The sequence below is a fragment of the Hemiscyllium ocellatum genome, chromosome 25 (genome assembly GCF_020745735.1).
Source record: "Hemiscyllium ocellatum isolate sHemOce1 chromosome 25, sHemOce1.pat.X.cur, whole genome shotgun sequence".
NCBI classification, from domain to species: domain Eukaryota; kingdom Metazoa; phylum Chordata; class Chondrichthyes; order Orectolobiformes; family Hemiscylliidae; genus Hemiscyllium; species Hemiscyllium ocellatum.
This window is the reverse complement of record NC_083425.1, coordinates 34240448-34268434: the sequence shown is the minus strand read 5'-3', so window position 1 is coordinate 34268434 and position 27987 is coordinate 34240448. Positions and strand designations below refer to the sequence as shown.

The 27987-nt window shown below is 39.1% G+C and overlaps 2 protein-coding genes across 6 annotated transcripts in view; one reads left to right on the top strand and one right to left on the bottom strand.

The window, feature by feature from the left end:
* Positions 1 to 7: 7 nt before the first annotated feature.
* narf (nuclear prelamin A recognition factor) lies at positions 8 to 25190 on the bottom strand. Of its 4 annotated transcripts, none has more exons than XM_060844199.1 (13): positions 25095 to 25190; positions 24524 to 24582; positions 24167 to 24266; positions 23938 to 24018; positions 23715 to 23858; positions 20001 to 20133; positions 19154 to 19288; positions 12870 to 12988; positions 11523 to 11652; positions 6082 to 6154; positions 5848 to 5985; positions 5195 to 5352; positions 8 to 2618 (listed from the first exon to the last, which is right to left on the bottom strand). In XM_060844199.1, exons 3-13 carry the CDS (start codon positions 24191 to 24193, stop codon positions 2377 to 2379), a joined length of 1380 nt encoding a protein of 459 aa, XP_060700182.1. In that variant the 5' UTR covers positions 24194 to 24266; positions 24524 to 24582; positions 25095 to 25190; the 3' UTR covers positions 8 to 2376. The 4 variants fall into 4 exon arrangements, with proteins under 4 accessions (XP_060700182.1, XP_060700181.1, XP_060700180.1 ...); XM_060844198.1 differs by lacking the exon at positions 25095 to 25190 and adding an exon at positions 24687 to 24904; XM_060844197.1 differs by lacking the exon at positions 25095 to 25190 and having other exon boundaries at positions 24524 to 24680.
* The window catches only part of LOC132827628 (cytochrome b-245 chaperone 1), a 27413-nt gene continuing 24284 nt past the window's right edge, over positions 24859 to 27987 (top strand). Inside the window, exon 1 of one of the 2 annotated variants that reach the window (XM_060844203.1) lies at positions 24859 to 25360. The gene's annotated coding sequence lies outside the window, so the exon portion shown is untranslated. Of the gene's footprint in view, positions 25432 to 27987 lie in introns of both variants that reach the window. The other variant, XM_060844204.1, reaches the window with a different exon arrangement.

Here is a 27987-nt window from a genome sequence, read left to right as displayed (position 1 = left end):
TTGTATTTTATTGCATGATATTCTTGAAAGTCAACTCATACCAGATCTGCAGCCAGCTCTTGGTGAGGAGCCTTTATCATAGAGCGGGAATGTGTTTATTTTTCACATGTTATTTTACACAAGTTTACTTATACCAAGCATATTAAAACAATGCAACTACAGTTAATTTTCAAATTAAAATTTACAAATGAAAATCCATTAGTTTTAAACGTGGCAGCAAGACATGTACAACCTACATGAGTTGAGATTAGAGAATGTTACAGTGTTCACAGTCATATTTGAGTTGGGGTACAAATGGTTACAGCTCCAACTACAATATTTAGTTGCAAAAGAAATATGTCTGATATACTGAAGTGTCTGATTCAATTTCTTAACATTAGCACCAGTACAAAACTCCCATGTTTTAATGCTCAGTTTCAAGGACAGAATGACTTTATGGTGAAAGGCTAATGGGTGTAAACTCATTATAATGAGTAACAAATCAGTGGCATACATAAAACACCAATTTCTTTTCATAGGAATGTGGGGTTAGGTGGACAGATAAATGTCTTATTTTCCTAAAAGGATGAAGCAAGTCATTTCAATTAAAAATGACTCATTAAAGAAGTCATATTTTAGGTTGAAGCAATGCATTGATATCTTTTGATATTGCATTTGTTAATGTTCAACAACAAACCAAATTGCAACGTTGCATACTTTTAGTAGTATATAGAGTCAGAGATGTACAGCATGAAAACAGACCTTTTGGTCCAACCTGTCCATGCTGACCAGATATCCCAAACCAATCTAGTCCCAACTGCCAGCACCCGGCCCATATCCCTCCAAACCCTTCCTATTCGTAAACCCATCCAAATGCCTTTTAAATGGTGTGGTTGTACCAGTCTCCACCACTTCCTCTGGCAGTTCATTCCACACACCTCCATACAGTTCATTCCCTCTGCGTGAAAAAGTTGCCCCTTAGGTCTCTTTTATATCTTTCCCATCTCACTCTAAGCCTATACCCTCTAGTTCCAGACTCCTCGACGCCAGGGAAAAGACTTTATTTATTTATCCTCTCCATGTCCCTCAATTTTGTAAACCTCTATATGTTAAACATTTTTGCATCTGTTTCAGATATGCCCAATTTACTGGCATGTTATATTAATGATTGTTATGGTAAGATGGTATGTTGATTAGAAAAAGGTATAATAATCAGAATTAGGAAGTGCAAGGAAGGTAGTGCAGGATTGAGTGAAGCATTGTTTTTCATACCTGCCATATAAAACGGGCATTAGAAACAGAACAACAATAGCATAAACAGAAATAGTTCATTTTATAAACTCAAGGCAAACTGAAACATTTGAATTAGAATAAATGAAAACAGGGGGAAAAAAAAACACTTTACAAAGGCAAACTTCTTTCATGAAAGAGCAGAAATTACTTCAGTCACTCAACTGCTCTAATGAAGGGTAATTGAAACATTACTAATTTTTGTACCATTAAATATAAATAAGTGTACTTGTTAGCATGTAAAGTGCTAGTCTGTTTGGAATACGCACCATTTCAAATGAGTTGGATAGATTTGAAGACTACATTCAATTGAGTCATCAGACTATTGCTAATGGAGTAAGTATTAAACTTCAGAATTGCATCTTTACAATTGACAGATTATATATTAAAAAAAGGTCTACTACAGGAACACACAGGACTGTAAAATAAAAAGAGAGTTTACCTTAAACCAACTGAATTTGAAAACAAATAACTGAGTTATCCAGCTTAGATTTGCATTGTAACAAACAGACATCTTAACCACAGATAAAGTCCTGAATGTTTTCAACTGTGAAGTGCTTGTAGGTGTAATCAAATATTTGGTATGCACATTTCTCTTCATAGTTTCAAAGTTGAGCATCAATTTAGTTCCTTCAGTTCTAGACAACTCCCCCTTCTCAAAACCCAACAAAAAACATTGAAATTGTATAATCTGTAAAGAGGCATTCTAAGGATGAACAGCATCTGAAGAATTGTCAAAAGTACTATTTTTACATCACTGATGATCCCTAATTTCTCCTTGAGAAAACACAATTATGTATTATAATCTGGCCAAGTCATGGCTATATTCATATGGAAGCAAGCACAAAGAATGGTTACATCCATCAAGTGGCTTCAAAGACAAGCATATCCCAAAGGTATCCATGAAGAACAAAGTCCTGGATAATTACATATTTTAAGTCTGCATTCCTTACCATGAGAAAAAAGTGTAACATTTAGTATCTCAGTGGCTAAAGGTTTGTTGTTTAAATTGCACCTTTATTAGTACAAACTGTACCAACGTTCCCTGGGGAAATTCTGAATCCTGAACTGGGATTACAAAAATCCTATGGTCCAGAACCAGATGGCCTACCACTTCATGTCTATGCTATTTGACATTTCACTCATTGCGTGGTACTCTCTATGCAGGACCTCTTGAACTTTAGTGGAATTTCTTCCCTCCAACCATTCCTGATAGAGCATTTGGACATGCATGTTAGTTTCTGGGACTTGGACAGGCTGACTGGTGTACACAGCCTCCATCTGGTGCAGCAAGTCCTTATCCATCTTCCTATCCTCGGTCATCGCTTGACCTTTTCCATTGAGGCATCCTTTTGAGTCAGTCAATCAAAATAAAAGAATAGTGATGTTAGCAATCAGTGAAAGCATGGTTTTGATTTTCAAAGAAAAAAAATGGTTTAGCCAAAACCATAATCATCAACTTCAGATCAATCCCTAATTTCTTAATTAATTTGTTCATAAGCACCCAATGTTTGAAAAATTTGATTGTTTAGTAGTTCCACTTCCAGTGGAGTCAATATTAAATGCAAAATTGAGGGGAAGAGGACAGTGAATGATAAAAGAAGAAAGGAGACAGGAAATAAAGGAAGGCAATTCCCTCAGCTGTGGGGAGGGGAGGTTGAACAGATAAATATTTCCACAGTAGCCTTAACGATTGGGGTCAGTGTCACTGCCTACATAGTGAGAAGAAATTTTGTTTCAACGTTAAGATGAACATAAAGTAAAGTTCCAAAGAAAAAAGCTTTAAATCATTACTCCAAGTCTATGGAGAAACAAATCAAGTTGTCATTACAAGTGACTTCGTATAGAAGTTCTGTTCATGCATTTAAAAAAAAAGGTACTGAACCTAATTAGAATTTGTAACTTTAACTTCACTGCCTTATTGCTTTAAAATCACAATGCTGCTTAACATTACATATAGCCTACTGAAATACAGCTGTTCTAAGTTGACACTTTTCACATCAATTTTGCCACAGGGAGAGCTCATTTAAGACCTTTTAATGACGCTTGAAGGGAAATGTTTAAGTAATCCTTCGCTAGCTGCACAGGCTGTTAGTTTTAAATTTCATTTAAAGTAAAATGGGAAATTGATTGAATCCAGCACAAGATAAAAAGACCAAGGATGAAAATCCTGAAGCGAAACTAAATGCTATTCTAAAAAAAAAGGTGAAATCCACAGCAAAACCCATTTCTAATAAAAACATTGGCAGGTTCATTCACATTTTCAAACACAAGTTTATTTATCTTTATTTGTTCTAGGAATGGGCATCACTGGCTCGTCAGTATTTATCTGAGAAGTGGTTGGCCATGAGAAGGTGGCAATGGGCCATATTCCTGAACAACTGCAACTTTGGGGGTGGGTACACCCACAGCACTGCTGGAGTGTTTAGAATTTCATCCCAGTGACAGTGAAGGTACACCCATATAATTCCAAGTCAGCTGTTGTGTGGCTTGGAGGGGAACTTGCAAGTCGTGGTGTGCCCTCATGCCGGTTGCCCTGCTCCTTCCAGGTGGTAGATATTTTTGGATTTGAAGGTGCTGTTGAAGCAGCCTTCCTGAGTGCATCCCTGTTTGCAAAGAGGGAGTGCCAGTTTCTCTGCCCAACAAGTCTGGAGTAATTGACAGGATCTGGGCAGAAATGGACCACCAGCACTTGACCAGCTGCTCTGCTGAGATTTAAGATGGTGCTGATGATATCTGGAACCTCAAGGTCAGAGCAGTGGCCAGTACTCCCACTTGTGGCATGGGGTGGGGTGGGGGGAAAGGATGTGGTGTTAAATGAGTGAAATTCCAGAGGCATGGTGCATTGGTAATGAGGTGAGTTTGGGGGTGGTGGGGGGGGGGGGGGGGGGGGGGGGGGGGGGGGGGGGGGGTGGGGGGGGGGGGGGGTGGATGAGGTGAGGTGAAGGGAGGACAGAAATCTTGCTAGAGCTCAAAACAAAACCCTCCAGGGGATTAAAAAAAAAGTTAATTTCTGATAAGATATCACACTGAGATCTAGTAGCCTTTACAGTAAAGAATTTTGAGATTGTTTCAAAAGTAAAAGTATGCAAATCCACATAATGTAAAGGCAGCAAAACCATTATCAAATGCTTATTGTGCAATGAAAACAGATATGCAAGTTATAAATAATTGATGCTAATGTATGACCCAAGTTATGTGCAAGTTCATACAGTGAAGATAGATAGGGCATTCAATTCTTGGAAAGATTAAAAGGGAAAGTGCAATCTTGCTCCTGTAGTTCATACTTATGCATTCAAGACAGAAATACTGGATTACAATTGACAGCAGGGACGGTGGCTGATATTCCCATCAAGAGATTAGTGCTGAATGGCAGAAGCCTATGAAGAACCTGGCTGAAATTACACAAGTCAGCAAAAGTCTATGATATCAAAAATTTGGAAACATTTGTTGTGCATTGCTGCTGTTAAAAACTAATATTAAAGTTAAATTTGAAGTTATATGCACTCTCTCAAAAACCAATTAGTGAATAGCTAAACCAGCCAAAAAGAGCACAATTTAATTGTTAAGGATAATTCTGTTACCTGCTAATTACTTGTAATTTATTCTTCTCTGCCTTTTCCGTCTTTATCCATTATTAGAATATTCTGATGGATTATTTAATCAATCCTCCGTTTCCTCCATTAGATAAATGGATTCAGGGATGTTGGAGTTTTTTTGATCTGACCAGCACTGTTGTTACTATCATATTCCAAATTTGTCCATTTTAATTATTCAACTTCACACAAATTCTTACTCCCCACTAATAACTGCAATAATTCCTCAATTTTCAGCAACTTCTCCCATGCACTGGAAGTGGGTTACAAGCCACCGACTGCAGTCGCTAAAGCATTACATTGAAAGGCTGGAAGTCAAAAACCATTACCTCCTGGACATGCAAGAACTTCAACAAAGTGATAAGGAAACTTCCCTTTCTTCAGTTTGTAAACCATATTTTGAATGTTCCTGAATCCATAGGTTGCTGCAAATCGTAAAACAATCTCACCATCCTTTTCCAAAGTGACTTCCTGAAAGTCTTTATTCCTAAAACAGGAAAAAGAAGTCATTTGCTCATACAAAGCCTGCATGCGAGCAAGACAACAAATTTGCGATACCTTTCTTTTTCCCTCAAGAGGTTCAAATACAGTTGTTTTTATAAATCCACAACAGCACAAAATGTGGGTAGACTGGACTCTTTTATTTTCTGGTGTGTATTGGCAGCAACCAAGTGCTCAGATTCTAGGTCTGTGTTTAAGTTTATGGTCCTTTAGCTCAGAAATACATCAAGAATAAATAGATGCTCAAAAATACTATTTTGATGCTGATAGGATACATGTGCACAACACAACATCGCAATCTCACTCAGTTACTTTAAATAACAGCTGAAATGAGAAGGGGAAAATACTGTCAAAAGACTGGCTTGTTCTCTGGTTTGAATACAGGATCCTTGATACATTTGCAAGGATTGCAATCTGACACTCTGGATAATAATCACAATAAACCGAACATTTCAGAAAGTTTCTAATAGGCTAAATTTACCTGAGTGTCTTGTATGTGATTTCTTTGACCTCGACCCCAAAGATTTCTTTAGCAGCATATTTAAAAATGTGTTCGAGAAAACCATCAGATCCTCTCCCATCATGCCTTGCAATACACACATCACCGATTTCTTCAAATCTTTGCCAGAGAAATTAAAGAAATGTGTTTATTTACAAATATAGAACTCAACATATATTAACATGTTAAAAGTAAAATTAAAAATGAAGATCTTACATATTGTCTAAAGGTGCTGGCTCCACCTTTGTCAAAAGGAGACCTTTTTGTTCCATCATTTGCATGATCTCACCTGAAAAAAAAATTAACATACACTTCAAACATTTCTGAAAAACAGAACTCTGTTTTGTCTCCAGCTTAAAAACAGAAAAATAGAAAGTTGGCGCAGGAAGTGGTCATGTGACCCTTTGAGCCTGCAGTATGATCAGGGCTGATCCTGCAATCTCAGAATCCCATTCCCAACCACACCCCCCCCCCCCCTCCCCCCAAATACTCTGACCAATAAATGAAAGCATACCAAGCACCACCTTCACTATCCTATCTACCTGTAACTCTACTTCCAAGGAGCTATGAACCTGCACTTCAAGGTCTCTTTGTCCAGCAACACTCCCTAGGACCTTACAACTAACTGTATAAGTCCTGCTAAGATTTGCTTTCCCAAAATGCAGCACCTTACATTTATCTGAATTAAGCACCATCTGCCACTTCACAGCCAATCTGAGCAAGATCCTGTTGTAATAAGGCAACCCTCTTCACTGTCCACTACATCTTCAAATTTGGTGTCATCTACAAACTTACTAACTATACCTGTTAAGCTCACATCCACATCATTTAAATTAATGGCAAAAAGTAGTGGACCCAGCACCGATCCTTATGGTATACCACTGGTCACAGGCTTCCAATCTGAAAAATAATCCTCCACCATCACCCTCCGTCTTCTACCTTTGAGCCAGTTCTGTATCCAAATGGCTAGCTCTCCCTATATTCCATGAGATCTAACCTTGCTCATCAGTCTCCCATGGGAACCTTGTTGTATGCCTTACTGAAGTCCATATAGGTCACATCTACTACACTGATCTCAATCCTCTGTTACTTCAAAAACCTCAAAACAAGTTTGAGAGACATGATTTTCCATGCACAAAGCCATGTTGACTATTCAGAATCAGTCCTTGCCTTTCCAAATACATGTACATCCTGTTCCTCAGGCTTCCCTCCAACAACTTGCCCACCACTGAGGTCAGGCTCACTGGTCTATAGTTCCCTGGCTTGTCCTTACCACCTTTCTTAAACAGTGGCACCACGTTAGCCAACCTCCAGTCTTCCAGCACCTCACCCGTGACTATCGATGATACAAACATCCCAGCAAGAGGCCCACCAATCACTTCCCTATCTTCCCAGAGTTCTAGGGTATACCTGATCACTTCCTGGGGATTTATCCACTTATGCATTTCAAGACATCCAGCACTTCTTCCTCTAATGGGGAGATTTTACAAGATGTCACCATCTATTTCCCTACATTCTGTGTCTTCCATGTCCTTTTCCACAGTAAACATTGATGCAAAATACTCATTTAGTATCTCCCCCATTTCCTGTGATTCCACACAAAGGCTGCCTTGCTGATCTTTGAGGGGCCCTATTCTCTCCCTAGTTAGCCTTTTGTCCTTAATATATTTGTAAAAACCCTTTGGATTCTCCTTAACTCTATTTGCCAAAGCTCTCTCATGTCCCCTTTTTGCCATCCTGATTTCCCTCTTAAGTATACTCCTACTTCCTTTATACTCTAAGGATTCACTCGATATATTCTGTCTATACCTGATATTTGCTTCCTTCTTTTTCTTAACAGAACCCTCAATTCTTTAGTCATACAGCATTCCCTATATCTTTCCTTTCACCCTGACAAGAATATACTTTCTCTGGATTCTCATTATCTCATTACTGAAGGCTTCCCATTTTGCATCTGTCCCTTTACCTGCGAATATTTGCCCCAATCAGCTTTTGAAAGTTCATGCCTAATACTATCAAAATTGGCTTTTCCCCAATTTAGAACTTCAATTTTTAAGTATGGTCTAACCTTTTCTACCACTATTTTAAAACTGATAGAATTACGGTTGCTGGTCCCAAAGTGCTCCTGCACTGACACCTCAGTCACCTGCCCTGCCTTATTTCCCAACAGTAGGTCAAGTTTTGCACCTTCTCTAGTACATCCACATACTGAATCAGAAAATTTTATTGTACGCACTTAAATCCCTCTTCACTTAAACCTTTAACACTGCGTTCTTATAGATTTTCTCAACATTGGAAACATTCGTCCCTCATCTAGCCAGTCCAGTGTGTTTTTATGAGCTGCCCCCTACCGTTCCTCGAAATGCCAGCAAATACAAGCCCAGTCTTCCTTCCAGTCAGTCCTGCTATCCCAGGAATCAGTTTGGTGAACCTTTGCTGGACTCCCTTAATAGCAAGGCGAAAGTGGGTACTGCAGATGCTGGAGATTATAGTCAAGATTAGAGTGGTGCAGGAAAAGCACAGCAGGTCAGGCATCATCTGAGGAGCAGGAAGATTGGCGTTTCAGACAAAGGGTTTTCTCACTGTGAAGGAGAGCTTGCCATCAGCTTTCCTCACTGCCTGCTGCACCTGTTCGTCAACCGTCAGGGACTGTTTCACCATGGACACCCAGGTTGCGTAGCATCTCATCTTTTTCTGAAGTGCCATCATTCAGATGTCTTCCTGTTTTTGTGACCAAATTGGATAACCTCATGTTTATCCACATTATATTGCATTTGCCAAGTACAGAGGAATCTCTATCTGAATGTCGGATAACCCAGCAAGATCACAAGGTCCCGATGCTTGGTTAAACTCTTATCCAGCATCCGATTATCCGGAATTTGATCAAATGAAATACTCCCTGCCCATGTCCTTCCGATAATTGAGTTTCCTCTGTATTTGCCGACTCAACCAGTCTGTCCAAGTCACCCTGCAGCCCCTTAGCATCCTGCTCACAGCACACACTGCCACCCAGCTTAGCGTTACCTGTAAATTTGGAGATACGGCATTGAATTCCTTCATCCAAGTCATTGGTGTATATTGCAAACAGCTGAGGTCCTAGCACTGAACTCTGCAGCATCCCACTTGTCATTACCTGCCACACTGAAGAGTACCCATTTATTCCATCCCTCTGCTTCCTGCCTGCCAAATCAGTTCTCTATCCATGCCACTAATTACCTCCAATATTCTGAGCTTTAATCTTGCTTACTAAATCTCATGTGAAACCTTGGCAAAAGACTTTTGGAAGCCCAGATAGACAACATACACTGATTCACCACTGTCTGCTACAGCTTGGCCTCCAGTAGGTTGTAGGAGTTATAAAAGCCAATCTATTTGGTTAGATGTAATTTTGGAAGTGACAAATAATTTGTGACAAATATCCCATGAGTAGAGCCATCACCTACCACAGTAACAGCTGATTTAAATTTGCATATGAGTCACATTTTTAGCTTCAAAATTAAAAGCTGCAAATTTAATGTAGCAACAATTTGAGAGCAGTTATGTTAATGTTGCCACCAGAGAAAATAATGCAATTACATGGATGACTCCAGTTGTTCTGACATCCCACCCAATTTCTACATGTCCTAGGCTGACTCCAACAACTCTCCAGCTGCCCGTGCTCTTTATTTCCTCCAACTTTCCATTACTTTAGGTTTATTTCCCCATACTTTAGTTTTCAAAGTTTTCTTCAGCCTTTTACACTCATCATCTCACCCAATTGTGCTCTTAATTTCAACTCTGGCCTCCTCCACTGTCAAAAAGAAATGTTCCTTAAAACCAAACTTCTCTCATGTCTTTTAAGCAAGGGCATGAAACTCATTGGTTTTTGAGGGATGAGTGTGAGCATTCACTATTTTTATTTTGGAAACTGTACAAAATAACCTGCACAAATGGGTGATACATTAAACCCCAAAGTTTCAATAATTTCTTCTCAAAGTTAAAAATCACACAACATCAGGTTACAGTCCAACAGGACTTGCTTCCGAAGTGCTGCTTCATCAGGTGGTCCTTTGAAAGGGAGTGCCTCCAAATAAACCTGTTGGACTATAACCCAGTGTTGTGCGATTTTTAAACTTTGTCCACCCCAGTCCAACACCAGCCCCTTAAAGTCAGTCATTCTTTTCACAAGTTGCTGTCACTTCAACTTTTATTACAGCCGAGCTTTCTCACTTATTTCTCTTTTCGGAAGCGTCTCATTTCCAAAGAAGGTTGCACACAGTATCTTACATTTGTGTACCAAGTCAGAAATTTTCAATACTTTCCTAGTGAAAACTTGAATCCCTATCTCCAGTTTTGACAACCCACCCTCGCTGCCTGTGACCACACCCTACATACTATCAAACCCTACCTAAACAGCACCATAGACCAAGCTGTATGCATGATTATGATATGCCTCTCAAGCAACAAAACTGACATATTTATAACCTGTTTCTCTTGTAATGCATATTCTCATCTTCAACTTGAGAAAGTCATGGGAGATGCATTATTAAATATAAAGTCTACAAAACCGTAAGAGCTGTACGTGTGTACTTAAAATTAAAAACAGTTATAGTTGGAAAGTGAAATCACATCCATCATGAAATGCTGGACTCAATGTCTTTAACCTCTATGAACTTACCAATTGCACTTAAAAATAACCAAATACTTAGTCTGACTACTGGTTAGACTCTGAATAAAAGTCTTAGTGTATAATTAAAAGTAATTAGCTCCATGTCATGTTGTTATCAGGTTCAGACCAAAACAGAGCCCCACCTAATCAGCAGAAAACATGTTTGCGAGACATGGTACAAATTGAATAATATGCAATTGGAAGCGCAAAAACTGACGAGGGATAGTCGACATGGCTTCATATGTGGGAAAGTGTGTCAGATTGGGATTAGGTCGGATGAAGTCATCAAAGAAGCAGACCCTTTGGTTGAACATTTCCATGTTGAACAGGTTTCTCAAACTAAATCAGTCCCATTTGCCTGCATTTCGCCCATATCACTCTAAACCTTTCCTTTTCATGTATCTGTCCAAAACGTCTTTGAAGTGTTGTAACTCTACCTGAATTTACTATTTCTCCCAGATCTACATTCCCTACACACTAACCTGCATGCCCTTCAAGTCCCTTTTAAACCTTTTCCTCTCACCTTTAAAATATTACCCTACCTGAGGGAGAAGACCGTTGCTATTCATCTTGTACATGTTCCTCATGATTGTATAAACCTCTAGAAGGTCACCCTTCAACGTCATACACTTAGTGAAATAAAAAAAAAAGTCCATCTCTCCATGTAACTCAAACCCTCCAGTCTCAGCAATATCCTGGTATATCTTTTCTGAATCCTCTCCAATTTGGCAGACGCTACCAAAAAAAAACTACAATGTTTAATTTATTATAAATACAGTAAATCTGAAACTAGTTAACACAGAAAATTCCAAAATTTCTAAAGGGACAAACATTTTGCATAACATTTCATCAACTCATTCTCCACTTAATTACACCTTATTGTTTTTCCTTCCTTGTTTATATATTGACCTATCCCATTTTCTGTTTGAGAAACAATTAATATTTTTTCATTTTTTTTAAACAAAGGGTTAGAAAGTAAGCTTCCAAAAAACTATTGTGGTAATGTTACCTGAAGTTAATACACAGTCAACACCTTGTATTTTGTAAATACTGCTGTAAAAGTCTTCTCCAAGTGCCTCCAATTTTTTATCATAACAAGGGGTTATAACTAGATGGAAGATCTTATCTGGGGTGAGATGCTGCAAGAAAAAAGTTCAAAATAACTCAGTTCTGCTCTGTTGCTATGTACTGAATGTTGATATATACCAACAGCTGTTAAACATGTACAGAATGCATGCTGAATTATTTGTGTCACTGTACATAGACTGAGTTCCAAGTTAAAAAACAATTAAATTATTATTGTTAATATTTTCTACCTGCATTCAACCAACATTATTCAGAAAGAAACTTACAGCACAGAGACCATTTACAACTTTTGCAAAATCATTGCACGATTACAGCATTAGGAGGCAGTCATTTGGCTCATCAAACCTTCTGATGAAGGAACTCATTTAGTGATACTCTTGACTTTTCCCTGTAGCTCTGCAATTTCCTTTTAAAAGGAAAATTGATCCTGCACCACTATATACACAGGCAATGAATTCCATAACGGAATCATTCGCTGAACAAAGATTGATCACGCTGCTATTACATCTCATGCCAACTACATTTCCCCTGACCATCTGGCTCTCAATCCTTTCACCAACTGGAAAGGATTCTCCACATTTTATCCTCAAAAAAAAAGTGGTAGACATTTCTTTTGGCTCTAATTGCATCAAAGCATTACATTCAGAATTTACTGTATAAAAACATGACTAATGGCAGCGCATACTGGAAGAAAAATATACTGATTGAACAGTCAGACTAATGAGTTGCTGTTATCCAGCATTTTGATAATTCATTGTGTGTTAAGAGGGAACTAATGATCCATTACAGCTCTAATACCTGCCTTTTCTCAACAAAAGTTCTTCAGTTGAAACCTTTCAACTGCTGGAAAGTACCGTGATTAAGCCCTTCAGCTGATTATGATTGGTGCAAACTGACTGCTATCTCTGGGAGCTCAGCAGCATGCCATGAGCAATGGAAGTAATGAAGGTGGTTAGTCTTATAATAGTCTTGGTTGTCAAAAAAGGTGCAGAGCTCCATAAGGGAATAGCAAAGCAACTTCATACTGCACAAATGACTCATGGCCTGAAAGCAGTGAAATGTTGACCAACACGGTTGTCATTCTGTGCCAGAGCTCCATCACAGCAACTCAAGGTCAGTATGCACGTTAGGTGTTGTTTTTAAACATGTAGTTTCAATTGCGTGAGTGATATTGACCAGGACAAGAACAGGAAAAACCAAATGCAAACACTAATGATTAATACCGTTAACCTTGACCACTGTTAAACAAATAATGTTTTTACTCCCTTACCTGCTTTTTGGCAAAATAGTCCTTTATCAGTGAGCCCATGACCTGCTGTGGGGACTTAGCAGTGCAGATGTGGGGAAGTACAAGGCTGCCTAGGGCTTTTTCAGCATAGCGAATCCAGCCTGCAAAAGATTAGGAATACACTTGCTACATCAACAGCCACAGAGGTTCGTCAGACCAGTTTCCAAGGGGGTCACTTTAGCTCAGTTGGCTGGATGGCTGGTTTGTGATACAAAGTGATGTCAATTGTATGGATTCAATTCCCAGAATATTCAAGGTTACTATGAAAAAATTCTCCTTCTTGACCCTCCCGTTAAATCTCTAAAAAGAGCAGCACTATGGCCTTGTAAAACAACGGTGACATTATCGGTTTCTAGTATCTCAGTCATGACTGCAATATTCAGTGATTAATTGGAAAAGGAATTACGGATGCTCATTCAAATATGGTTTTATATTGGTTGCTGACAAGTTATATATGGATGTGTCATATCTAGAGTATTACTGTCTAGTAGTCCTGACAATTGTAACGGTCATTGTCTTAGATTGGAATTCCTGGGAAAGTTGGGAGATATCTGGCAACCTCTCCGCTCCTTAGATAGTTAGCAGGTGAAAAGTCTCCTGCAGACTGCTGGGATTGCCTGATGCTTCAAAAGACTGAAACAAAGCTTCCCCAACATAGATACTTAAACATTTGTCAGGGAAAAAAAAAATCAGATGCTTATTTTAAATGTGTAAGTCACACTGAAACTGAAAGACAATGATCCAATTTGTAAAATGTCATAAAGACAAAAGCTGAGTTGGAAAAAAATTGAGTCACTCCATTAGTAGGCATAAAATGGCAAAAAATTAATTATCTATATGAAGGAACTAAAACTGTGATTCCCTCTATAACTAAGCATTGGATAAGCATTTGGAGGATAGAGGGCTAGTGTAGGTTAGGTGAGCTTGGATAGGCGCAACATCGAGGGCCGAAGGGCCTGTACTGCGCTGTATTTTTCTATGTAAGCACATTCAATTCTTGTAGTACAATTGACCAGTTTAACAATTTCTTTCTGGCTTTCCTTAGAGTTTTGGCTCCAACCAAACAGTATGAGATCTGCATTGCAAACTATAGTCATGCTCTTTGGATATGTTATTATAACCTGTTATTGGGCAACACAGGCACTCATCATATGATGCTTAAAGATTTAATAAAAATTAAAGTGATGTTGAACACCACAGGATATTTAAAGCAGAACTGAAATTTGTAATGCCTGTAAGTGTTAAGCATTGGTATGTATGCGATAAGCATAATCTCAATCAGTTCTTCTCACTCAGCCCCTTTGTCCATGAACGACTTGCTTCCACCCTGGTTCAATGCATTCTGATAGTCTGTAGGTTGCAAACTGGACTGTCGAGTGATGTTTGAGGGCTGTGTAGATGAATGTATTGGAATTTTACACCTCTCTCCAATACCTCAACTTCACCTTTATACACAATGAAACACAGGCTTGGGCATGGTCAAATGGTCAGGTGAGATGACTGGTAACATTGCTCCACTAAAATATTACTGTGGTCTGTGAACACATACAGGCATGTGCATAGTCACAGGGTCATGCATGTCTCCCACCTTCAATCCTACGATCAGATTGTCTCCCTCCCCCTCAATATCACATCCTCCAAGATTCTTGCTATAGTAGGCCTCACATACAGCCTCCAACTCTTCCCCCTCAAATAGCACCTTGAAGTTCCGCACACCAATTGTCCCTAAAGTCTTACCAATCCCCAGCCCTTTGCTCTAGTTCCAGGTCCCCGGCTGTCACCCCCCTGCTCAGAACGCTTCTCGCCTCATGGTGCCCTTGCTCCAACAGCCAGCCACTTTCCCTCAGATCTCAATACATCGAAATATGAAACACGGATCCTAGTACAAAGGGAGTTCTCTTAAAAACTGACTTCTTCGCAAAATTTGTATCATAGTACAAACCAACCCAAACTTGACATTTTATTCAAGTGGAGATAGCATTTTTGTTTAAAAAAAATTGACTTTAAATACGCTCGCTCACCAGACAGCTACTCTTGGTGTCAGAGATGAGCTGTACTGGATTTTTGTATTAAGATAGAAGTATTCTGAGATGGTATATATTATGTAGCTACTGATAGGTGGTTTCTGTCAGAGCAAAATGCTGAAAGAAAGACAGTGTAAAAACTAAAAACTACTGCCTGGCCCATGATTTCTGGCAATGTTTTGGTCCAGAGGCAGAGTGCTTTACTGAAAGTGCAACATACCTCCATCAGAAAGCAAATAAGACCAAACGACTTTAGCCTAATTATTGTTGCGATTCTGAAGTATACCAAAGTACTTAATTTCTGACAGGGAAGTGAATTCTCCTTTAGCATGCCATTTTATAGGAACACATTAAGTGTTAAAACAGGGATAGCTGTATTTCCCTTCCCTCAAGTGATTCTTCATAATTAGGAATGGCCAGGCCTTTCAAACAGTACATTTAAAAAAAAAGTGTACAACTGTAATATTCGAGAGACAGACCTCAATGAGGACACAGCCTATAAGCTGCAGCACAGCCATGTCATACTGCTTTCAACCCAATTGTTTTTCCTTTCACTTGTAGATGTGTGCAAACACTGCAGAGCAGGAAGCACAATGAGTATCATAGAATACCTACACTGTGAAAACAGGCCCTTTGGCCCAACAAATCCACGCTGACCCTCCAAAGAGTAACCTACCCAGACGCACTCCCCTAACTTATTATCCTATATTCACCTAACCTAGCCCAAATCATAGTTCAGTTGATCAAAACTGTGTAGGAATGAGAAAACAAAATCCCACTTAAAAGGTAACATGATGGAATTGGTCTGTCAATTCAATTTTAAAAAACAATATAATTATTTTAAAAGAAATCTTACTCTGTTATTCCCCCCACCCCCACAGTAAAAGACGCACAACATTTAAAGTACATTCTAATTGAGTGTTTCCATTTTAACAGAGCTTAAGAATCGGACTGCCACTCATCACCTGTTTGGATTCCCCTCTTCCCTCTCTGACCTACCATTTGCTACCCATCTCCAACCATTCTGCTCCCTCTTTCCCACTGGCAGTTCCTCATGTTGTCTTGTATTGTCTAGCTATGAGTGAGGGTTTGGACGATGAAGAGCATGAGTGCAACGACTGACCATGAGAAAATGAGAGCAAGCAGCAAGGAGGGTTCCTGAAGGATGAAGTGAGTTAGTGGGAGGGCCAAAAATGTCAGAAGGTATGGCAGATTGAGAACATTGGAAAGAAACAGAATGTAAGTCAGGACATGTGACAACTGAGTGGGTCAGAGTGAAGCAGCAAATAAAAAGAGGCAACAAATGAGGGGCTGATTGGGAAGGTGGTAAGTGGGAGGGTTGGTAAGCAGTCAGTAAATTGAAAAAAGTAAAATTTTCTGGGTCAGTTAAGTTCATGATAGTTAAAGAGCCTTTCACTGTAAAATTACAGGCCAGGAAATTTAACCATTTCTGTTGGGAAACTGATTTCCACTTATTATGCCATTTCTTCTCAGAACACATTAAGAGTGCTGAGGGGGATAGCTATAATTCCCTTTCCTTAAGCAATTATTCATAGATAGCAATGTCCAGCTCTTTATCTAACAGTACATCAATGACACTGTTTGATCTTGCTTTGTTACATTTGAGAGATTTTGTCTTAAAATAATCAAGCTACAATGAAAAATTGATTTTTCATATCCAAACTAGCATAAAACACTTGGTTTCTCAATATTTGATTATGACAAAATTTGAATCTCTCAGTGGACTAGGAGTCAGGGAATTACTATAGAGGTTTCAGAGAGAGACCAATATTTTCACTGGAACAAAGAGATTTAACTGATGTTTTTAAAAAATCAAAAGCTTTAACACAGGATGATTAGTGACAAGTGGCCACATATTTACAGAAGGTGAAAGGGGCTCTGATAAAATTTCTTTCTGCACAGAGTTGTTACATTGTGAAGACCATTGTGAAAATTAGATTAATACTTGAAGCAGTGAAAAAGAGAATCTGGGAAGGGGGTGGGACAAGGAGCTCGATTTTAGATTGCATAACAAAAATCTGGCAAATGAATCACGTAGGCCCTTTGTTTGTGCTAGTTTCTATTGTATTAGTTTAACATTTATTAAATAGGCCTTGGCAATAAATGGCAGATATTTTCCCCAAGAGCTTCAATTTGTATATTGAAATGAAAAATGAATAGTTCAATAACGATTCAAAATTAAATTGTACAAGCCATCATTTCCTTATAAGCTAAAAGGGTGTCACCCCATCAATAATGAATGACCACTATAGATTATAGTCATATAGATATATATATGACTATAGATAGGCTACTGCAAAAAATACAGAGATATGGCATTGAGGGTGAATTGGAGGTTTGGATTAGGAATTGGCTGGCTGGAAGACGACAGAGGGTAGTAGTAGATGGTAAAGGTTCATCTTGGAGTGCAGTTACCAGCGATGTTCTGCAAGGATCTGTTTTTGGACCATTGCTGTTTGTCATTTTTATAAATGGCCTGAAGGAGGGGCTAGAAGGTTGGGTGAGCAAGTTTGCGAATGATACGAAAGTCGGTGGAGTTGTTGACAGTGAGGAAGGATGTGGCAGGTTACAACGGGATATAGATAAGCTAGAGCTGGGCAGAAAGGTGGCAAATGGAGTTCAATGTAGCCAAGTGTGAAGTAATTCACTTTGGTAAGAGTAACAAGAAGATGGGGTATTGGGTTAATGGTCGGATACTTGGTAGTGTGGATGAGCAGAGGGATCTTGGTGTCCATGTACACAGATCTCTGAAAGTTGCCACCCAGGTAAATAGTGCTGTGAAGAAGGCATATGGCGTACTGGCTTTTATTGGTAGAGGAATTGAGTTCCGGAGTCCTGATCTCATGTTGCTGTTGTATAAGACTCTGGTGCAGCTGCATCTGGATTATTGTGTGCAGTTTTGGTCGCCATACTATAGTAAGGATGTGGAGGCACTAGAACGGGTGCAGAGGTGGTTTACCAGGAAGTTGCCTGGTATGGTAGGAAGATCCTATGAGGAAAGGCTGAGGCACTTGGGGCTGTTCTCATTGGAGAAAAGAAGGTGACTTGATAGGTGTACAAGATGATTAGGGGTTTAGATAGGGTTGTCCATGAGAACCTTTTTCCATGTATGGAGTCAGCTATTATGAGGGGGCATAGCTTTAAATTAAGGGGTGGTAGGTATAGGACAGATGTTAGGGGTAGATTCTTTACTCAGCGAGTCGTGAGTTCATGGAATGCCCTGCCAGTAGCAGTGGTGGACTCTCCCTCTTTATGGGCATTTAAACAGGCATTGGATAGACATATGGAGGATAGTGGGCTAGTGTAGGTTAGGTGGGCTTGGATCGGCGCAACATCGAGGGCCGAAGGGCCTGTACTGCGCTGTATTGTTCTATGTTATAAAACACTGTCAAACTTTAAATGCAGCTTGCCTGAAAATATACCCAATATACACTAAAACAAGTCTCATACCTCAGTGAACAGTGGAGGCTGTACCTTTATATATTCAATCGAGTTAGACATATTTTTGATTGACCAAGACTCAAAAAGGTAATGAGAGGATCAGAAAATAGGAAAATATAGTTACGATCACAGTCAGATCAGCCATGATCTTTGTGAATGGCAGTGCAGATTTACAGGCCTGTTCATGTTAAGTATGCCACATTGGTCACCAGGACAAATTTCAAAACTTGTATATTTTGAGGTCCAAAAGTAAATATATACAGTGGGCAGAGGACAGAAGGATAGGGAAATGAATATACAGAAATTGGATTGATGACCATTGCAATAGAAAGGGGCTTTCAATTGGAAAAAGGTCACCAAATGAATTACATAAAGTATATTCTAGTCATAATGGAGATTGATTTAAAACTGTGATTAATAGATGTACACACTCAGGCAACCAGTGTTTATATTGTTAACAAAGGTGGCATATGTTGCAGACCTACTATAAAACAAAATCTATATCAGCACTATTTGTTAATTCAATTCTGAGGCAGTTGTGTCATTTTACAGGTGTATGGTCAAACCTTAAAAAAACACATTTGAACAGAAACGAAACGTATAATTTCAAAACAGATTGTAACTCATTGGCATCAGTGACTATTTCTTTTATAAATGCAAAAGTCATTGATATATGGCAGAGAAATTAGGTGAAACCAGCAGTTTGAAGTTCTGTCATTTGGGCTGTTACCTCAGCAGCTAAGGTAAAATTTAGTATAAAATATTTATGAAGTGGCTTACCTGGGCAAGCAGAGGCAAACATTGGTAAAGCATGTTGGTCTTGGCTTCTCTGGTAAAAACGCTGAACAAATTCTCTCTGGCTCTCGAGAAGACTGAAGTCAGCTGCCAATGTCATATTAAAGACATAATGGACTCCTGAAAAGCCAAGCATTTAATATTGATGGAGAGACAGTCAATTCATCTCTGAGCAACATAGTCTTTGGAACATTTAATTGAAAACTGCTTCAGCATAGCAGAGAAGTAATGTAACAATTGGCTAGAAATATATGATCTTTACGTTCTCCACTCATATTGATTTGTTCACCAGTGTGAATGCAAAGTATGGGAATGGCAGTTTAAATGAAGATCCATTAATATCTGTAGGAGAGACCTGTGACTACACTTTGAAAACCAAGGAGAGACGGAAATGCTAATAAAGAGGCAACTCCACTTTAAAACTAGCTTAAGTACAGAAATTCAAATTACAGACAGAGTGTACCAAATAGCAATGTTGTTAATCATTTAAGCTGCCACAGAATTTTGTGGCGTATTGCTTTAAAATCAGTGCTTAAAGCAAAATGTAAAAAAAAACTTGTTGACAACTGACTGAGTGAAATATTACATCATAAGATCAAAGGTAATGTTGAGACATGGACATTTTTGCAAAGAATGTTTGTAAATTATTCATAGCTCATGAAAATATCACAGATTTAAATTATCTCCGGTTTGTTTTACTCAAAACAAAAAGATTTTATAATTTGCAATTCAAAATCAAAGCGCAGATCTACATTAACTTCCACTTTGATGTTGCATCCATCAGCTGATCAGAGGCAAAAAGAACAAAACTATTAAGAACAATTTGACTTACCAAGGCCTTTCAAGAATCCAGAAAGTCTTTGGATTACATCAGTAACATTTATACAATGTTTAGCAGCAAAATACGGCACCGACTGAGGGGAAATTGAAACTACCAGCACTTTGTGTTTGAACACATCACATCTCTACAAATAAAAGGACATATCCATTAGTCAAACCCATTAATCAATAAGTAGTTACTTTATACTTAAAGAGCAGCTTCAAATGCATCCCACAGACTCAAAATGTGCATCAGGTGGTGGTTTGGGAAACTGCTGTCCACAGCATTAAAAGAAGTGGAGTCTTTCAACAGCAAAATCATGGATAAAGCTTCCAGGAGCAGTGGCTGAGTGGTGGTGGGGGAGCAGTGGACCGGAGTTAGGTTTCTGAAGCAGCTGAAAAGGCATGTCATAACGTGGAAGTAAAAATAACAGAAAAGTGTACACAGATTTAACAGAAATAGTTAATATTAACTGAAGTAGAAATTTGTTTAAAATGAAGTCAGATTACATTTCTAAAACCTCAGGATTGGCTCATCTCTGTGGGGCACTGCAAGTATCATTATATGATGCCTCTGAAATAGGCCCACCTATGATGCCCTTCACAGACAGTTTACTGACTCTCTAAAACCTCAGACCTGGGTGACAAAGAAGTCAGCTGCCAGATAATGCAACTCAGAAGTCATCAACTTTAGTGGGAGGGGGAAGAAAACTGAACAAAAATAATCTGCATTATTTGTGGCAGAGTTGGAGGAGCTAATTTCAGAAGGACCGGAACAAGAAAAATATTCTACACAGCCCACAAGATACAGCTATCACTAATATTTATAAATACATTCTCACCACCTTGATGTCACGAATAATAAATTTGGCATCTGGGAAGCAAATACACATCTGAATGAAACTATAGAAAATTGTATTGGAATCAATTCATTGCAGGATCATATCCCAGACAGCACTTTCAAATCAGCAACTACTACCTCCAGGGTAGCAGATACAGGAGAACACCACTGTCTGCAATTTCTCCTTTAAAGCCATATAGCATCTTGACTTGCAACTATATCATTGTCCATTCAATGGAATTGGATCAAAATCCTGGAACCCCCTCTAACAGCACTGTGGTGCACCTACACCAAAAAATAACTGATCAACTTCAAGAGTGCAGAGGGATAGCCAATAAACAATTGCATTGATGGTGAGACTCACAACCCATGAATGAATAAAAACAAAAATCAAGTTAACAAATTTAATGTTAATTGCAATCAAAATCTAGAGCACCTGTTCTGATGATATTTGACTGTACTAAGCATATATGCCATAGGGTAAGTTACAAGTGATGCCTTGCAGTTTAAAGATCCATATGACTCAAAGAGGCATACAATAGTAGTTTACTTGATGCCAACCTAAAAACGAGCCCACTTACTTTATACTTAAGATTCACAAAATCCAAAACATCAATGTGTGCTGCCCTTCAAATTCCAACATTTTACAATTATCAGGAAAATCAATACACAGTCTTTATTGTATTAGTTTGGGTAAATCTATTCAACTCATTTGCAATCCACGAATAGAATGCTAAAGAGTTGCAATAATTAAAAGGTTGCATCTAACGTTCAAAACATCTATTGTGCACAGTAAGAACAACCAAATGTTATCGTCTCATAGGTACATAGTTTAAAAAAAAAGGGAGTTTAATTCAACTGAATGGTAATCCCAATGGATGTTTTAACTTATTAATTTTACTGATTAAAATTCTGTAAAACAAAACGGCGGCACGGTGGCACAGTGGTTAGCACTGCTGCCTCACAGCACCAGAGACCTGGGTTCAATTCCCGACTCAGGCGACTGACTGTGGAGTTTGCACATTCTCCCCGTGTCTGTGTGGGTTTCCTCCGGGTGCTCCGGTTTCCTCCCACAGTCACAAAGATGTGCGGGTCAGGTGAATTGGCCATGCTAAATTGCCCGTAGTGTTAGGTAAGGGGTAAATGTAAGGGTATGGGTGGGTTGCGCTTCGGCGGGTCGGTGTGGACTTGTTGGGCCGAAGGGCCTGTTTCCACACTGTAAGTCTAATCTAATCTAATCTAAAAAACAAACAGTTGAAATAAAATCCCAGTAGAAAATCAAGTTTAAATTCTTGTTTTTAGTTTTGATTCAGATGCTGACCTACATAGCTTTCAATCCTCTTTGATGGTTCACTTGTTAATTCCCTCTAACTGTAAGTAAATATTATATTGACTTGTGCCCATGGACATAAGAAGCTCTATCGTTTTCAACTTGATCACATTAGCCTTTGAAGACAACCCATAATCTATGTAAACAACTCACCTGCAAATAAAGGACTTGGATCGTAATCTGTCCCAATGATATAGGCAAAAGTTTAACTACATTCAGACCTTTGTCAATGGATCTGGTGTAATGAATGATACAATCACCTTTGCTCCACCAGCTCAGAGGAAGATTGGGTCGAGAGGAAATATGCAAGAGATGTTGCCAGGCAGACACACGTGTATATTATATAAAGATCAAGCATTGAAAATGGAATTGATAATACCCAAATAAAAGAGACTTCAAATATTTTGTTGCTAAGTTTAACATATATTACTAATTCCTTTGCAATTTTTGATCCTTCAGTACACTTGAAGTTGAACAGTGGAGTTATACCACAGCATCTAAAACACAGACATTATTGAAATTACCAATTATTGAAGGATAAACAATGTTTTTGCCTTTACAACATGGGAAAGTAAAATTGGGACAAACACTGTAGCACAAGTTGCTCATCTTTTCATAATATGGACATGGAAAATGATCAGCTATTTAAAAAAAGGAGTCAATTTCTCAAATTGGCGAATGAAATTGCAATTCCCTTTCTGAAACTGCTTCCTTATAAACCATCCCAAAATTAATCATAAATTCTTACTGCAGGAAGTAAATAAAGGTCACGTCTGCCCGACACTGTACTTTAGAAGTTAGATGTGTACTCTGGTAATTCAAGCATTAAATTGCCATCAAGAAACATTTGAAAAGACTATGGCCTAGAAGTCAGTGGTGTATTTTACTGCAATCGCAACTGAACACAGTTGGATTTTTTGCCCTTACTCCCAATTCAAGAAAGTTTTGAAGTGCGGAGTGATGATGGTAGTACAAGGGCAAGGAGGAAACTGGGATTTTTGCGAATGATGTAATCAATAGACTTTCTTTCTCTCTTCCTTGTTTGAAAGAGAGTGTACAGTGGGCAAACAAACAGGGTGAACTAATGTTAAAATACAAATATGAATAAAATACAAAAAGATTGGGAGAAGATACAGAAAGTGACAGTAACACCACAAATATTTAAAAACCATTGCAGGTAATTTACTAGAGGAGACTACACAAAGTTAATTGTTCCTTTACCAAATATTGAGGTTGAATATTATAGAAGGAATGTAAATTTTACAAAAGGGGTCCTCAGACGATACAATACCACCCATAACTTCCTAGAGCAGATTGTTACTGTATTTGTAAATACCGTTTTGCTTGAAATACACAGCGAGATTAATAGATTAACATTCACCAAGTTGCAATGACTGGCAACTCACCATCATTGCCTTCTGACAAAGTGCTGGGTTTTTTCATCCCAAATCAATAAAAGGTATACACACATTCAAACCCGCCTATGTTTTGTCAACAAAGTCTGGCCCAACCTGCGCAAGACGGAGTTTAAGGGGCCGAACGGCGTTTTATTTTACCTGGTTCAGGCTGAGGACGGAGAGAAACTCCTCCTGACACTGTCGGGCAATCTGCAGACTTTCTGCTGATGTTACACAATTATCACACGCCAAGCAGTCACTAAGAAATATTTTGGCATTTGCTAGTTTGTGAAATTCACTTTCCTGTAAGTAAAGAAAATGCGTTTAGAAATCATGTAAAGTCTCGCCCATAAAATATTCACTTCTCTCCGGGTGGCCTCACCTCATCATTGTCGCTGATGGGGCTTTTCGAGACGTTGACCAGACTTTCGTTTTCAGTATCTTTCTGCTTTTTAGTGCATTTCTACATGAAAAAGAGTTCAGCGTCACATCCAATACTTCATACAAAAAAATCCCTTAAAAACGACTCCTATCAGCGTTATCACAACTCAGTCAAAAGGCTAAAGGGGTAGGGGGAAACAAGTTAGCCAAGGACAAAGGATTTTTCTTACATTTTTAGTACATTTATCACACTTCATGTCTACAGAGGGGCCTGTTCCTCACTGTTTTCGCTCCACCTCAACGCGGATGTAGCCGGAGTCGGCTTCAAGCCTGCGGATACACAAAGAGACAGACTCCTTTGAAGTTGGGCAGCACACACACGCGGGATTTCCCAGAGCTCGGAGCTGATACTTAACGCTGGGGCCACACAGACCAGAACAACCTCCCCAAAACCCACCAACAAAAATGCAGCAACTACGGTCCTCCCTTGTCAGGGGCTGTGACCATTCCCCCCGCTCACAAAACCCACACAGAGCAGTTCGGCAAATATTACCAATCAGACCCACGAAGGACAAAAATGACATTACCTTCGCGTGTGGAGGACTCGCGAATTATTCCAGTTGACCGTGTGTCGACAGATTACAGCCTGCAGGAGGTAAACACCAGAAATTAAAGATCGTACCGGCATGTCAGAAGGAAGCGATGGCTGTTAAAATGTCATTTTTTTCCTCCCTCCGTTCAGTTACTAACCCCTCCCTGAGCGCAGTGTCACCGTCTCCGGCACAGCCCCCTGTTCTGAGGAAGTCTGTCTGTCTGCCGCAGTTAGACTGGTACCTCCTCCCCCTAGCAGCGACATTGCGAACCTGACAAACAGCACGTATTGGCCACACAGCGTATCGGGGGGAGGCTTCATCTCCACTGACTTCCGCATGTCTCCCCCATCACATCACACCACACCCTGCAGTTAGATTCAATACCCCCTCTGTCTGTCTGACCCAACTTCAAGAAAACAATTTTCAGGTCGACCTCTCAGCTTTTGTTTCACTTTTCTAGAGAAAAAAAGGCATGAAGTTAAAAGAATGTAGAGTGAACTCGACCTCAGTGTGCCCGTTTCACAAAAAAAGTGAGGCACCCTCCTCCCACTTCCCCAACTCTGACCTGTTATAAATTCACTGTAACTCCCACTTGTTAATTACTGAGTAAGAACTCTAATCCTGAAGATGGGGTGAAAGAGAGCTTTTGGCGATCATTGCAGGGGGTTGGGAGATTTAATTTGAATCCACCCCTCCATTGGACAACAGGCTGAAGGAAGCTGAGCCAATGAAAAGTCACAAATCTCTAACAAGGAAGAGGAATAACACATTCACAGAGTTCCACGCCCTCCCGGTGACTGAATGCGTTGAGGAGGAGCTGCAGAACGCGTGGTATGGCTTTTGTTCATTTCTTTAATACAAAACGATCTCCAAAATCAGGATTCTACGTTAGCAGTGTAAAAGTATGTCGCTGTTGCTTTAGATGTGTATTTCCATCGAAAACTGATCTTGAAACCGTTTGCGCATCATTGAAGAAGTTCCGTATACATTTGAATTATAAACGTTGTTCTTACTTTATTCCCAAACGTGATTTAAAACACCATTGGTTTACCTTCAACATTTGCATATTTGTCTTTAAGGAAATTTTCACTGTACATTGTGGAGTACCAGGCGTAACATAAGTTGCATTCAATACCTCAGTTGTTGGCATACATCTCAAGTCGATGCTCTGATTTCAGACTTCTTCCTTGATACCAACAGCCCTTTCGAAATCACCAGGTCGACATAATTCAGTCAGAACAGACCAGGAAAGAGACAGCGCAATGAACACAGATAGAACTCAACTGTTTGGTCTTTCAGAATGTGGGCCGGAGACCATAAATGCCCCTAAGGCAGGTTGCATTCTTGGAAGTGAAATTGCACATTGATTGCCATCATCAAACATGCAGTATCTTAAACTCAATATGTTGTTAATATTATCTTGTTTGAAACTAGTTTAAGTAATTTCATTCATCAAATTGACTTCTGACTATGTAGTGTCATAATACTGTGAATGATCCCTGGAAACCCTTAGATTTTACTGATCTGCTGTTTACCAGTAATATTTACACCATTAGTCATGTTTTGATCATTATCTCAGTAGAGAACCATAAATTGCTGTTTGGTGAAAATGAAAGCCTCATGATGAACACTATAGCCATGAATCATTAAAAATTATGATACATTATTCCAAGTAAGAGTGATTAGAATTAAGAACCAAATTGAGAAATCTGGTATATAGCAGTGAATTAATTGGTATCTTCTTAGTATTCAGTATGTGTAGAATGTGATCTATGCTATAAAAGGTGCAGTGTAAGTTATGAGTGCTTTTGATGGGTTAGAGAAATAAAATGGTTAGAGAGATGCACATTCCTGGTTAGACATGAATTGTCAAATAATTGTTTTGATATGAGCTAAGCATCCATTAGGAAACTTCCAAATGTTGAAAATGCAATCTTTTCCAGTTAGTTGTAATACAATTTAAAAATAATAGACTTGTCTTTGTATCTCATATTTTACATCTGAGTAAATGGAATGAGTACCAGGATGGATTGGTGAGAAAGAACATAGTAAAGAAGGGCAATTCAGGGACTAAATTGCAGAGTGCACAACCTATGTGTCTGAAAACTGAGAAATAATTAGGTGGGGTTGTGATGTACTTAGGTGGGTAACACAGGATCAGAGTCAGAAGGCTGTAGAGATGACTTGGTAAAAGGATCGATAGACATTGTACAAGTAGTAAAGCAATGCTATGGTGGTAGTAGTTAATGAGCGCAATAGTTTTAGACTTGGTGCATTGGCGGACAGGAAGCTAATGCAGAACAGCAAGGATAGGAATTGAGCAAATTATTATCAAATGTGGTTACAGTTATTCTTATATATAAGGCGTTTGTTTGATTTTCAGACTATTTAAATGATAAAAAGAGTTGTAACAGAGATTTGATAGAGCTGTTCTAAATCAAGACCAGTGAGCGTGACATCAGTAGTAGGCAAGTCTTTGGAGTGGATCCTGAGGGACAGTTTGGAGATAACACCAAAATGGGAGGTGTAGTGGATAGCAAAAGAAGTTACCTCAGAATACAATGGGACCTTGGTCAGATGGGCTGAATGGCTGAGGAGTAGCATATAGAGTTTAATTTAAATAAATATGAAGTGCTCCATTTTGTAAGGGAAATCAGGGTGGGACTTATACACTTAATGGTAAGGTCCTGGGGAATGTTGCTGAACAAAGAAACCTTGGAGTGCAGGTTCATAGCTCCTTGAAAGTGGAGTTGTAGGTAGATAGGATAGTGAAGTAGGTATTTGGTATGCTTTCCTTTATTGGTCAGTGCATTGTGTATAGGAGTTAGCAGGCCATTTTGTGGCTGTACAGGACATTGGTTAGGCCAGTTTTGGAATCCTGTGTTCAATACTGGTCTTGCTATTATAGGCTGTTGTTAAATTTGAAAGGGTTCAGAAAAGATTTACAAGGACTTTGCCAGGGTTGGAGGGTTTGAGCTATAGGGAAAGGCTGAATAGGCTGGGAGTGTTGATGCTGAGGGGGACCTTATCAAAGTTTATAATATCACGAGGGGCAAGGACAGGGTGAATAGTCATGGTCTTTTCCCTGGGGTAAGAAAGTTCAAAACTAGATGGCATGGATTGAGAGGAAAGACTTAAAATGGACCTAAGGGGCAACTTTTTCATGCAGACAGTACTGTATGTATGGAATGAGCTATCAGAGGAAGTGATGGAGGATTTACAACATTGAAAAGGCATTTGGATGGGTATATAAATAGAAAGAGTTTAGAGGGATACAGTCAGTTCTGCTCTAACATGTGTTTCTTCAGCATGAATTGGATTTAATGCAATTGAAGAATTTGGACTGTTATGTGTAGAATGCAAATTTTCCTTAGCTGCATTGGTTAGATTTTTTGTGTTAGATTCCAGCCCCATTAGTTTAAATGGCGCGGGTATTGTGCGATTTTCTTACATTCTTG

Coding starts and splice junctions, on each gene's coding strand:
- narf (XM_060844199.1), bottom strand. CDS start 24,193: ATGAAGTGTGATAAATGTACTAAAAAT. Junction 23,859..23,937: donor CCATCAGCGACAATGATGAG/GTGAGGCCACCC, acceptor CTTTACTTACAG/GAAAGTGAATTTCACAAACT. Junction 20,134..23,714: donor CCGTCCTCAGCCTGAACCAG/GTAAAATAAAAC, acceptor TTTTATTTGTAG/AGATGTGATGTGTTCAAACA.